Source organism: Vanacampus margaritifer, chromosome 3 (genome assembly GCF_051991255.1).
Source record: "Vanacampus margaritifer isolate UIUO_Vmar chromosome 3, RoL_Vmar_1.0, whole genome shotgun sequence".
NCBI lineage: Eukaryota > Metazoa > Chordata > Actinopteri > Syngnathiformes > Syngnathidae > Vanacampus > Vanacampus margaritifer.
The window spans coordinates 16,140,272-16,154,111 of record NC_135434.1 but is presented as its reverse complement, the minus strand read 5'-3'; the positions used below and the strand labels follow the sequence as shown (position 1 = coordinate 16,154,111).

The 13,840-nt window shown below is 37.7% G+C and overlaps 1 protein-coding gene across 1 annotated transcript; it reads left to right on the top strand.

Annotated features, from left to right (window-relative positions):
• Positions 1-272: 272 nt before the first annotated feature.
• Positions 273-10,656, top strand: tmc1 (transmembrane channel-like 1). The gene is made up of 20 exons (XM_077561431.1): positions 273-346; positions 1,366-1,386; positions 1,552-1,993; positions 2,083-2,271; positions 2,343-2,433; positions 3,570-3,651; positions 3,764-3,870; positions 3,940-4,038; positions 4,110-4,252; positions 4,329-4,473; positions 5,184-5,378; positions 5,810-5,989; positions 6,061-6,210; positions 6,333-6,461; positions 6,571-6,638; positions 7,983-8,222; positions 8,288-8,413; positions 9,386-9,464; positions 9,905-10,040; positions 10,157-10,656. Exons 1-20 carry the CDS (start codon positions 310-312, stop codon positions 10,369-10,371), a joined length of 2,874 nt encoding a protein of 957 aa, XP_077417557.1. The 5' UTR covers positions 273-309; the 3' UTR covers positions 10,372-10,656.
• Positions 10,657-13,840: the final 3,184 nt, after the last annotated feature.

Sequence of the window (13,840 nt, the reverse complement as noted above, 5' to 3'; positions counted from 1 at the left end):
ACATATTACAATGTATAAAGGCAGTCATAACTGTTTTGAATTATTGATTGGCAGTGAATTGTGAGGCTCTAAAGTTTCCAGGATGTCATTGTCTGTGTTTTGGGTCAATGGGTGGCAAGGAAAAAGTGAACTTCTCATGCGAGATGCTCATCATAGACCTCCCTCTCTCTATGCACATATGCAAACACTGTTTGTTGTCATGGCAGTGTGTTCATCCACTGCCATGAAAACAGCTTCATTTTCATCTCACATGCTGACTGAGCTCTCTGGACCTTGGGTCACTCGGAGGTCGAGAACCATGAGAGGAAGATGCCTCGTGACAAACTGATCACTACTCAGGATGACAGTAAGTCAAAGTGCCTCTTTATGTCTTTGTGATCAACTTATTTGTTTTTTTGTAACACTTTGATAAGAAGGACAATTGAAAGGATAAAATCAACATTTTATGCACAGAAAGACCCTTTACCTTGCAGTGGGGCCATGATAAACTATATTTGCTTCCGCTTTCCAATCTCAATTGTTAAATTGATGTTAGGATAGCTACTTTTGGCTGAACCTTTGCTGCTGCCCGGCAGCCCTTTCAGTCACCTCATCTCCCTTCATTAGACTATTGTTTGTATCTACACCCCTCTGATGCACACATCCCTAATGACTCGTGACACCATCATGACTCTAGTTTCACTATTAGTAAACACCAAAGGGCTGATCTCTTCAATGTGTCTGTGGTGGTTTTCACTTTTTGCGCCTTTATTCAAGACAATGCTATGTCAGTAGCCTACTGCATTGTGATTGTAGAAATTAACTCATTTTAGGGAATTTAAGTCAGCGGTTGAAAGCAAAATAAGTAAGCATGAAAATTACAATCCACATGTGAAATCAAAACAGTTGACAAAAATAACCCCTGCCCAAAAAAAGAAGACAATCTTGCACATTTTTAGTAATTTGTTAGTTAGCTTCAACCGGCTTTAGTTTTATATTAACAAACAGAAAATATATTGAGACCAAAAATGTATTCTAGGTGTTACAGCATACTAATTCCATCTCATTTGCATATGATCAAAAACTGTCATAGTGTAACAAATGATGGCAATGTCTTGCAGTTTGTCATGTTTACAGTTATATTGTTACCTGTAGTAATTTGTAATATTTGATTGATTAATATCACACATTGTAACATAAACAAAATACAAACATCTGCTATGTAATGTAATGTAATGTAATGTACGCAGTATCAATACTGCACACCCCAAACATTTTACCTACTCAATCAAGATGCATGGTTTCAAATATGATGGTGATGATGATTTTTATTCTATTTTAAATAATACAGTATTGCTAATTCATCTCTTATGGTCACTCTTTTAGTTCACATTGGACTGGATACAGGTAAGGGCATCTTTATACCTATACTACTGCATATCCTAGAGATTAGTCCATTCACTTGACATCCAGTGCCGTTGACTGATGTTTCAGTTTACATTATGTGACAAATAAAGCCTTTTGTTCATCAGGTGCAAGTGCAACATTAACATACATTTACTTATACTGCAGGTGATGAAGATGATATTTGCACTATATCAGAGGAACATAGGCGAAAGAAAACTGAAAAAAAGAAGCAGGATAGTCAAAGACGGAAAAAGACGGGAAATGGAAAGAAGAAAAAACGCGCAAGAGACACTCAAGAGGCGTTGGTGGACAGATCAGAGATGAAAGAAAGAGGCAAGAAGAGGAGAGGAAACGGTGATGAAAATAAATCCACAAAAGAGATTGAAAAGAAATACAAAGCAAACAAAGCAAAAAAGAACCTTAAAACGAAACAAATAAGAGAAAAGGTGAAGGAGGGGAGGGGAGCTAATGATAAAAATGTCAAGAGGAAAAAGAAACATGAAAGTGCCCAAGTAGAAGAAAGAAAAGAGAATGTTTGCAAGCGTGAGGAGAAGGAGAAAAAAAATAAAGTAAAGACAAAAAAGCACAAGAAAATAATTGAAACAAGGTAAAATGATTTATCCTTTCTTTTTTTTAAAACAAAAATAATATATTCTCGTAGTGCATCCATGAAAAATACAAACAATTATATCTCAGTTCGGAGCAGGAGACAAGTGAGGAAGACAACAGTGAGGAAGAGGAGAGCGATGAAGATGAGTTGAGACCCGAGTCTCTGACAGCAGAGGAGCTCCAAGAGCTAAAAGAGGAAGTGGACGAGAGGAAAAAATCGATCCAGAGTCTCAGAGGAAAGCCGTGGTCGATGAAAAAGAAGCTGTTCACCTTACGGTAACTCTTCAGAGCAGTCACGGGTCACCCTGGTGACTTTATTTCATCTGAAGTCATCTTCTTAATTCCAGGGAGTCTCAGGAGTTTATCGAGAACTATGAGGGGGCATTGGGCAAAGGGAAAGGTCAAAAGTTCTACGCATACAAGGTCATGATGGCCAAGGTAAGAGGGCAGCAACTGTAAATGACTCAAATACCCTTTGAATATTCACTCTCTGGTAAGTTTGCAAAATTCAGATGGAAACATTTCATGGGGATTGACAGAATTAACTGGCATATGTTTAAAAGAATTGATGGGGATTAATGGAGACTACTTAGTCTATAACGGGAAACCTACATTTTGTTTAAAACAATCTTGGGACTAGAGGTAACTATATGGATTAAAAATATGTATTTATTATATCTTAAAGCAACAGGGAAGCAGAAAGTTTTGTTGTCATTGCTATTCTCTGCTGTGTAAAGCATCTTATAATGTCCAAATAAGCGCAATATAAATTCGGTGAATTATTATTATTATTTTTATTATTATTAAAAATCAGATTTTAGAAACAAATTGTTTGGCATGCATGTCTGTTTACCACAAAACAAAGTATAAGATACATGCTAAAACGCTCCCATTATTTCCAGTTAATTGCCCTGAAGTAAAAGCAAACAAACAAATATGCAAAACAACCAATTACTTTTTAGAATTAATATGCTCAAAGTTAGCCAAAAAGTAGCAAAATGTAAAAAGTATCTTGAAAGTTCCACTTCTTTGCAACCCTCCTCGCCAGCCACAATATTACGTACATTTGCATTTTCTAGGGAGATACAATAAAAGAACGGTAGAAAAAAAAGTATAAAATTGTGCCTTTACTATATTTACTTTGTTTTCGTTGACACTGTCACAGAGCTATCTCTTTAACAACATGCTTAATATTGTGGCTGGGCCTTGCAGTGTAAAAGCACTATACTGTAAAATTCTTAGGTTAGTCTATATTTTGGTTGTTTCATGAAGAGGGCTATACAGCAAGAAAAAGGCAAATTCAGTACAATAACAAACACATTGTTAAATTAATACCTCTCTGATTCTGTAAATCAAAACTGAACATCTTTGTAAATGCTTCATATTTACTACAAGTCTGGTATTGGATCCCATTAGATCTAAGAAATGTCAAATAAATTGTATTTTAGAATTGTATTTAAAAACTACTATGGCTACTTAGTGGCGTTGAAGAATTTATTGATAATCCAGATTAAGATTTCTTTCGATCTCCTTTCGAGTGTTATTTAGTGATTTTTTTCCCCTTCCAATTCTAGAAATGGATGAAGTTTCAACGGGACTTTGAAAACTTCAAAACTGCTTGTATCCCATGGGAGATGAAAATCAAAGAGATTGAAAGTAAGTTTAAAGTCACAAATAGTTGCAGCGCATTAGCAGCCTTCAAGTGAGCATTAAAGTATTTAGTATTATTTAGTATCATTTTTTCCTTACTATGGGCTGAACATCACAGGTCACTTTGGCTCTTCTGTTGCCTCTTACTTCATCTTCCTGAGGTGGATGTACGGCATCAACATGATCTTGTTTGGACTCACTTTTGGCCTGGTCATGGTGCCAGAGGTTTGTTTCATTGTGTGTGTGTTTGAGTGTCTTTTTCATGTTGCTGTTCACTCTATTTTTGTACATTAGGCATTAATGGGGCGACCCTATGGCAGCATCTCTAGAAAAACAGTCCCGAGGGCTGAGGAGGGGAGCGCCATGGACTTTGCTGTCTTGTGGGACTTCGGGGTCAGTTTATCTCTTTATGTCACATAATGTCACTTTTATTAGCTCATATGGATTCAAACTTGCATCTGCAGGGTTACGCCCAGTACTCTGTCCTCTTCTATGGTTACTACAATGACCAGCGTGCCATTGGCTGGCTCAAGTTTCGTATGCCTTTGTCGTACTTCCTAGTTGGAGTAGGAACAGTGGCCTACAGCTACATGGTAGTCATTAGAACGTGAGTTTATTCCTACTGCATATACAGTATATTAATGTATGATTATGATGAAAATGCGTCTTGTCTCCAATAAAAGGATGGCCCGTAATTCAAATGAGACCGGTGTCGGAGATGATAACAGCTTTAATTTCAGTTGGAAAACGTTCACAAGTTGGGATTACCTGATAGGGAATGCCGAAACTGCAGATAATAAATTTGCCTCAATCACCACCAGCTTCAAGGTGTGTTGGTGTTGATGTTTACATTTATGTAATAGTTTACTCACAGAAATATTTCAAACCTAATTGAAGATTTATGCAGTTTATTTACATAACAAATTCTCATTCACTTAAAAAATAAAATCATTTTAACAAAAACCAACCAAATAAAACTTACATGACACTTATTCATTTGTCAAATAAACCCAATTTATTTGAAATGCATAATCCTCAGGTTTATGTATTTAGTATTAATAAAGTATAATTACCTTTTTATTTTTATGTTTTTAGGATGTCTGCATTCAGTTTCATCCCCGAAACATAAAAATGTAAAAATAAATAAAAATAAATGAACATACTGTAAGTGTTTTTCACATAGCAGTATATTTATCGTGTATAGGTAACATGATTATTATGCAATTCAACAATATAGTTTTTGTATTTTAAATCAATATTCTCATTATTATTAATTCAACGTAATTATACTTTATCAATACTAAATACATAAACCTGAGGATTATGCTTTTCAAATAAATAGGCTTTATTAGACTAATGAATATGTATCATTTAAGCTTTATTTGATAGGTTTGTGTTAAAATTATATATATAAAAAAAAGTAAATGGGAATTTGTCATGTAATTTTTTTTTTTTACATAGATCTTAAGTTAGGCTTGAAATATTTCAGTGAGTGAGGTTAATAACTCCCTTGATTATCCCTCCTGCTGCTTTGCCAGGAAGCCATTTTAGAAGAGCAAGAGAGCCGTAAGGACGACAACATCCATCTGACGCGCTTCCTGCGAGTGCTGGCCAATTTCCTGGTGTTGTGCTGCCTAGCAGGAAGTGGATACCTCATTTACTTTGTCGTGCGACGCTCTCAGAAATTTGCTCTTGATGGACTGGAAAATCATTCCTGGTGGGAACGGAATGAGGTGCAAATGAAAGAATTAACCATGGAATGAATGACTAAAATAGGAACTTTTTCTTACTGTTAGATTAAAAAACACACACCTCACAGCATTAGGTTAATATTAACAATATCCAATTAGAATGTTTTAGTTCATGGGTGAGGCTGTAAATTAGAAATGTCATGCAGTCATAAGCTACAATAACAAATCGCAAATAAGACCATATTGCTAAATAGAGTAAATAGCCATTTTACAGTCTCAGTCAAATCTGAGCATTAATAGTAAAGACTGACATTCTGACGCAGGCATTCCAACATCAATACAGTGTAATTGAAAACAAAACAAAAACATTCTTACCTAAATCATTTTTATACAGTTTCCTTACATTTGCAATGTAGAACATTTAGTTGATTTGTCCACCTCCATAGGGCATAACAGGCTGCTTTCCCCCCCAGGTAAATATGGTCATGTCATTACTGGGGATGTTTTGCCCTATGCTGTTTGACATAATTAGCACCCTGGAGAACTACCACCCTCGAGTCGCCCTGCAGTGGCAGCTGGGACGCATCTTTGCCCTCTTCCTGGGAAACCTCTACACGTTCATCATTGCACTCATGGATGAGATCAACCTCAAAGTGAGGATTGCAGTATGTACATGATAGGCACTTTTTTGAAGTGTCAAATCAGGAGTGTATGTTTGTTTCAGAGGGAAGAGGAAAAAATAGTAAAGTTTAATATAACGCAGTGGGAATCAAGTTTTTACAACGTCACTCTATCAGGGAACAGTACTGCGCCACCTGCTGTTCATCCTGCTGATGTGCCACGTGGGCCCTGCTGGGAGACCATGGTGGGGCAGGTTAGACACTGTACTGTACACCTAACATGGCATGCAGCATTAAGAAAATAATCTCTCGCATTTCCACAAACTAATGGGGCTCAGTGCTTGTGAGCAACAACAGATGCATGGTCCTTTTGCAGGAGTTTGTGCGGCTCATCATATCAGACACCATGACAACCTACGCCACATTGCTTGTTGGTGATTTTCTGAGAGCTGTGCTTGTTCGTTTTCTCAACTACTGCTGGTGCTGGGACTTGGAGGCCGGATTTGTACGTCAGCATTTTCTACCTGCCTCCTGAAATGTCTACAGAGGCTTTGAAAATATGAGTCAGGAGACTATTTTTGTTCATTGTCTTTTTCCTCTGCACTTTCTGAAAGCCATCATACTCTGAGTTTGATGTCAGTGGGAATGTCCTTGGCTTGATCTTCAATCAAGGAATGATATGGTAGGAGACACGGTGTATTTTTTAAATACAGTAATGAAGAAAACTGTAAGGGAAGAGGTGAAATATATTGAGTACAACATTTAAGGTAGACTGGGGCTTGTTTTCAGATGGGCAATTTATCATTACCTTCTCCAGACAGACAACTAAAACATGGAATGCTAGTTCACTTCCTTTCTATGGTCAGGGATCGTGTCCTGAATAGCATCTTGTGAGCTAAGATGAGTGCCAATTAACCATTTTGCACAACCCTAAGTAAAAAATATATTAGCTTTATATTAGGGTTGTCAGGCGATTATATATTTTTAATTGTAGTTAATCGCATGACTTCAATAGTAAACTCATGATTAATCATACATTTTTATATCTGGTTTAAATGTACAATAAAATGTACACTAAAATATTTGTTTCTGTTTTCAAGCTCTTGTTAACATAAAAGTGGAAAACAAAGTTAAACTAATAGAAATATGGCTGCACATTTTAGTCATTCATAGAGTAATTTTATAATAATTCATAAAATTAAGTTAAAATTAAAAAAAGGTGTATTGTACTGTAAAAAAACGAGTGTCATATTGATTTGTGTTAACTTGAGGTTATTTTGCTGCCACTAGATGGCATTATTGCATTTGTAAGGCATTGGTGACAGCTCAGTGCATTTTTCTTTTAATATTAATCTTTAACATGAAGTAGCTTGTGAAATTCTGCACATTTAAAAAAATATAAAATACAACTTGATCCCAGTCTCCACAAATATATACATTATTATAATATTTATTATTGCTAAATTTGGACATGGACGTGTCTGCTGCATTGCGTCTGGAATTCCCCCAGTATAGGCTTAAGTAAGTGGCGGTCATTAATCATGCGTTAAAAAATTTGTGGCGGTAAAGGAGATTTAAATGAACACAAAATTGCCGCACTAATTTTGACACCCCTACTTTATATATCTTGAAACAAATATATCCCCGGGCAGCATGTTGGCCCATTGATTACCACGTCACGTGTGCAGGGTTAAATTTCGGCTCTGGCCTCTGTGTGGAGTTTGCATGTTTTTCTCGTGCCTGCGTGGGTTTACTCCGGTTTCCTTCCAAATTCCAAAAAATATGCATGGTAGGCACTCCAAATTGTCCGTTAGTGTGATCTAAGTGTGATTGTGGATGCAAATGGTTGTTCGTTTAAGTGTGCCCTGTGATTGGCTGGTGAGCAGTTAAGGGTGTACCCTGCCTCTCGCCCATTGACAGCTGGGATAGGCTCCAGCATGCCCAAGACCCTTGTGAGGATAAGCGGTTCGGAAAAAGGATGGATGGATATATCCCTGTCATTGTGTACATTAATACTTTCTTCTAGGATGGGTGCCTTCTATGCTCCCTGTCTGCCCGCCCTGAATGTCCTCCGACTCCACGTGTCCATGTATCTTCAGTGCTGGGCCGTCATGTGCTGCAACGTGCCGCAAGAAAGAGTCTTCAAAGCCTCTCGTTCCAACAACTTCTACATGGCCATGCTGCTGGTCATCCTCTTCCTGTCTACCCTCCCTGCAATGTACACCATTGTCACAATCCCTCCATCTTTTGATTGTGGACCATTCAGGTAATGATTGCATTCTATTTAAAAGGTGGGTCACGGGTATTCATTCACTTTCTTTTTCTCCATAGCGGCAAGAATCGTATGTTTGATGTAATCCACGAGACTCTAGAGTCAGATTTTCCAGCTTGGTTTGGAAAAGTGTTCAGCTATGCCTCAAATCCTGGACTGATTCTACCCTTCATGTTGTTGATGGTGTGAGTAAAATTGACAAAATGTCTTGTGCATAGTATGCTGACTTTCATGTCATGAGGTAAACTATATTTGGTTTTCTGATCATAATGGCTAATCTGGTTGTGTAGACTTCACTCCAGCGTACTTTCATAGGCAAGCGCATGTGCGCTCGGCGTAAAATTTTCATGCCGGCCAGTCTAGTTTACTGTGTTTGAAAACGGGGCTGATGTGCTTTTTTGGGCGTTCCAATGGACGAGGGCATTTTCTATTAAAAGTGTAACACAATTTGGTGCAATTGATCAAGGCTCAGGCAGACACATTCTGAGCTCCACGGATATATGTGGTGGATGTCATTATATGCCATTCCTAAATATGGTGTTGGCATAGTACAATTCATCTAAATAATTATGGAAATCAATGAATTGAACACATTATTATTATTATTATTATTATTATTGTTATTATTATCTTCAATATATATTTAAAAGCACATCTTTGATCTTGGCACAACTATGGGTGGAGATGGGGAGGGTGGTTGTGACACATGGACGCATGATCGGGGGGGGAAGTCAGTTTCCAAGGGCTCCAGTTCTTCTCAGTTCTGCATCAACAGTGGGTGCATTAACGAGTTACAGTATTTTCTTATTCAGCAAAAAAAAAAACATTATTGTGAACGGGTTTAAAAGTCAACAATGTAATCAAGACTTTTTGGTAGATAGGCGGTGCACAGGAAATGCATTGACCATTAACAATAATAATCCATCACCCTATCTCACATGTGTCAAGATCCAGTCCTCGAGGGCCTGAGTCCTGCATGTTTTCAAGGTTTCTCTACTCCAACACACCTGATTCAATAATCAGGATAATTATCAGGTACCCGCAGAGCTTGCTGATGAGCTTCAATATTAATCAGCTGTGTTGAACGTGAACCTCTAAAACATGCAGGACTCAGGCCCTAGAGAATCAAACTTTGATACCACTGCTCTATCTTATAGGCTGGCCATTTATTACCTGCAGTCCACATCCAAAAGCTACAAAGAAGCAAATGTTGAACTGAAGAAAAAAATACAGATGGTAATTGAAATTTTTTTCCCCCCGCACCAGGATTTTAGTTTATAAATACATTAGCATAGTGAGCTAGTGGTTAGCATGTGTGCATCACCGTCAAGAGTTTGTATGTTCTTCATGTGCTTGAGCCAGGTAATTTGGCTTCCTCCCACATTCCAAATATATGCAATCATGTTAGACTAAGTTGTCCATAGATGTAAATATGAGTGTGAATCAACATTCTGTGTAAGTGTTTGCCAGTAATTTTCAGTACTCTTTTGCACAAAAACTGTAGTAATCACAGTGATGCATGGTAGTTGTACTTGTAGCAGTTATCCAGCAGATAGCAGCAAAACGATAGCCCATATCTTTATGCACTATTATTGTTGGTGGTGTATAAAATTGTATTTCACATTGACAGCGTGCCAAGTTTGTGGTTATTAGGATAATTGTGTTTCGGCTTTAAGCAAAATGAGGAGAACAAGAGAAAGAACAAGCAAGCTGCATTGAAGGCCGCAATGGATTTGGAAGAGGCCAGAAAAGCTGCATCCGAGGCTACAGAAAAACAAAAGAACAACAAACCTTTGCTGCAACACCCTGAAAGTGAGACACAGAGCAAGAAAATGCGTAATGTTTTTTTTTTTTTTTAATTCAAATAAGTTACAGGTTGCTGCATTTCAATATTTGTTGGTCTAATTCCTCCCCCTCCTCCTCTACAGATGGAAAAGAAAACCATGGGAGATCTCAGAAATCAAATCACGGCAAAAATGGACACAATTCTCCTGCTGTCAGAGACCAAGAACATACTGCAACCACAACGCCTGCCTCTGGAAGTTCTCGCCATAGCAACAATGGGCCTTCTAGGTACCTGCCTGGTTTCCCTCAGCAAAGTGATCAGAAGATACACAGGGTGCCAAGGCTGAAGAGACAATGAGTGAGTGAGCACATGAATTACAAAAAAAAAAAAATCCTGAGAAGAAGTGTAAGACAAAAGTCTGTATTTTGGGGTATTTTTGAGTTCTCTGGTCTCCAGAAGACCAATTTAAACAATAAAATGGTGTGACTTTTGTGAGCCAAGATACCATAAGAATCTACTTATCATCGTTGATATAATAATTGTACAACAATTCATGTACAGCATGTAGAACTGTATTATTTGTTTGTGATGGCTGATCTTGTTTTGCCATGCATCAATATTGATAAACTCTTCAAACCTGGACCTATTTCACAAGATGCATTGTTTGTCATTGTGGCAGAGGACTACATCAGATTACATAACAATCCCAACATATACTGTAAATGACAGTAATCCTGTTGTATATTATACATTGACAGGAACTTTAAAAAAAAAAATCATAAACGTACTGTAAAGGTAGATTTCATTAATACAGTACCGTATTCTATATTTAAATAATCTACACTTTTCTTGCCACCGCTGCCATTTAACTGCATCTTTTGACTTTTGATCGTGCCAGTTTAATTTAGCAATGACCAAGTGTGCCAAGTCCTTCATTGTCAATCCATTCGTCGTGGTCTCTTGAGCTGATCTTCATCATGTTACAGGGATGTCTGACTTGAATCATCTGATAACGGTGCACTGTCAGATCCAGTGTCCTTGTGGCTGACATGCTGTGTGGTCCTGTCGATCAGCTATTGTTAGTCAAACATAGCATGTGTCCAGTTAGTAAATTCACAAATTCCTCTATCATCGTGTGTACCAAAGAATGTCATTGATAAATATAAAACCTATTTGTTTGGATTAATAAAAAAGAAACACTGTATAATTAAGCCAACAAAAGAAATTAAATTAGATTGCTAATCAGATCTTTATCTGTGGAAGCTCATGATCAATTCATGGAAAATAAGCATCAAGTATTCATTCTGCAGTTATTTGAGCTCCACCTGTCAGGAATTCCTCCATAACTCTCGCTCCGTGCTTGTTGCAGGTAACTGAGCCACACAACAGCATACTATCTGATATCTTAACTTTCTCTGTACACCAACAGGTATCTCATATTCCCAAATATTAATGAAGGGAAGAGTAAGGCATTGTAGCACAACATACACTGATTTGACTCCTGAGATTGGCTTTATGGCGACTCAAAGTTTGTGAACTGGTTGGTTAGTCTCATGGACCGAAAAGCGATTTAACGATTGCTACAATAGGATTTGATGCATGAAACTGTGCTATTGTCCTCAATTTGGGTTCAGTCCAGCAACAAGCGTTGTTAGCATTTATAAGCAAATCACTATTTCATTTTTCTGTTTGCAAAATGATTTATATACTATAATGTGGTTGTAACTTCTCCATTCCTGCTTTTCTCTCCTATTCCAAAAATGGACCATGGATTTAGCTGAAAAATCACAATATATTCAAACATCATGACTAGAAAAAACTGGCAAAAGAAATACTAAAGGGGGTAAAATATAACAATAGATGCTATAATAAAGACGCAAAAAGATACACCTTAAAAAGGGGGCGTTTTTTTTTTTTTTTTTTTTTTAAACCACCCCACCCGTGGAAGAACAACCTGTTAGAGACATAAGGTGTGAGCGATGAGTTGTCGAATCATTTCAGAGATGGTCACCCGCACACCCTCTGCAGCCTTGCGCTGACTAACCTTCAGGTGCTTTGTTGAACCCACCCCTTGATCCGGGATCCCTTGTTTGCAAACAACTGGGTTGGGAAGAGCAAACAGTAGCAGAAGAACAACAGGACTCTGAAGCAGCATTTCTGTAGTATAAGTATATTTATCACCTCTTTTTGATTTTTAGGTGATTGTGTTCCAAAAATTAAAACTTCAAACAGATACAGTTATAAACTGCTAGCCATGACTTTTTTTTTTTTTACACTGCTAATGCTACACTCTAAAAACAGTTGGGTCAAAAGTAACCCGAATTATGAATAAAAAATGGACCAATCCACTATATGGGTTAATTTGAACCAACTGTCTGGGTTGTTTAATGCAAAATGACCCACATTTTTGACCCAAGTAAAAGATCTGACCATTATTTAAGAGTTGTTTTACACTAAAAGACCCATTGTTGACTTAAAATTTGGTCAAATTGACCCAAGTAGAGGATCGATCCATTTTTGACCCAACTGTTTTTAGAGTGTAGCTTCGTATTGCGAACTATCCGACTATTATCACAATTATGACATGCCATTATGAAGGGCTACGGTTGAAAATCCCGATAGTTCAGGTCATGTCTGGGCTGAAGGCGGGATGGGCGGGGGCTTGGAGAATTGTGGCTCGCTAAACTCAAATGTTGCTACCAGTTTTAAACGGAAGAGAGCTTCTGTTGAATCAAGACATGTATGCATCCATCTCTGACCTCAGTGTTAGCACGGAAACTATCCCAGCTGGCTTACTATACAGTAGGATACACTCTGGACTGACCCCAGGGCACATACTGAGAAACAAGCATTTACACTGACATCCTCACTATAGGGCCAATTTAAAATTTTCAATTAACCTATTAATTAATATTATTAATGAGCACAGACGACTATAAAACTCCACACAGACAGGCTGTGAAGAATACCACATGAGTAAATAGAGCAGGAAGGATGTATGTAAACAGAGTGGACTACTGGAAGGTGCAGGTTCGGTGGACCAAAAGGAGGAGCTTCCAGATGACAGTTTGCGTTTTGGGGTTAAGGTGCAGAGCAGCGTAACGTCTCTTGTTTCACTGCAATATTCAAAAGGGCCGATCTGACATTTGACTATAGGCTCGCATGGTTGTTGTGACATGCAAGTACAACATTTACTCCTCTATTTTGCATATGTTAAATATGTATTGATATGTCTTAGTGAATCTCCATCACCTTGAACTTTTACTTAAAGATTTGAGGTTGGATGAAAACACATGCCACCGTTTATATAAACGATGCTATCATAACCTATCAATTAAAAATAAACAATGTTAACATTGTGTAAAGTATAAAGCATTTTAACCCATGCATGTTCATTTTACACTCAGCATCACACAACCTGTCATCCAACTTTAAATGTCTTTATGCTTATTATTATTTGCGGTGATGTCTCATTTTGAGGTCAAAGGATACTTATTTTATGTGAAAGCCACTTCCCATTCCAATGATCAACATGAAGATGTTGTTGCATGTTGTTATACATGATCCATTTAAAGGTTGAGTTGATTTACCGTATCTTTTACCATTTTGATTGACGTGGCCGTTGTCTGTTTACAGGTAAGTGCTACTCAATTCCGTTTTCTTCTTCTGGGCTACTGCTCGTCATCTGATGGCCGTTGTGTCACTGATGGTTGTCAAGGAGCAGTCCAAACAGTAGCGCATTAGTCCCCCGCATGTGTGTCCGCGTGTGTGTAGATTTGTGTGCATATTTTGCCTTCACAGGATGGAGAGGAGACAGAGTCTGAAG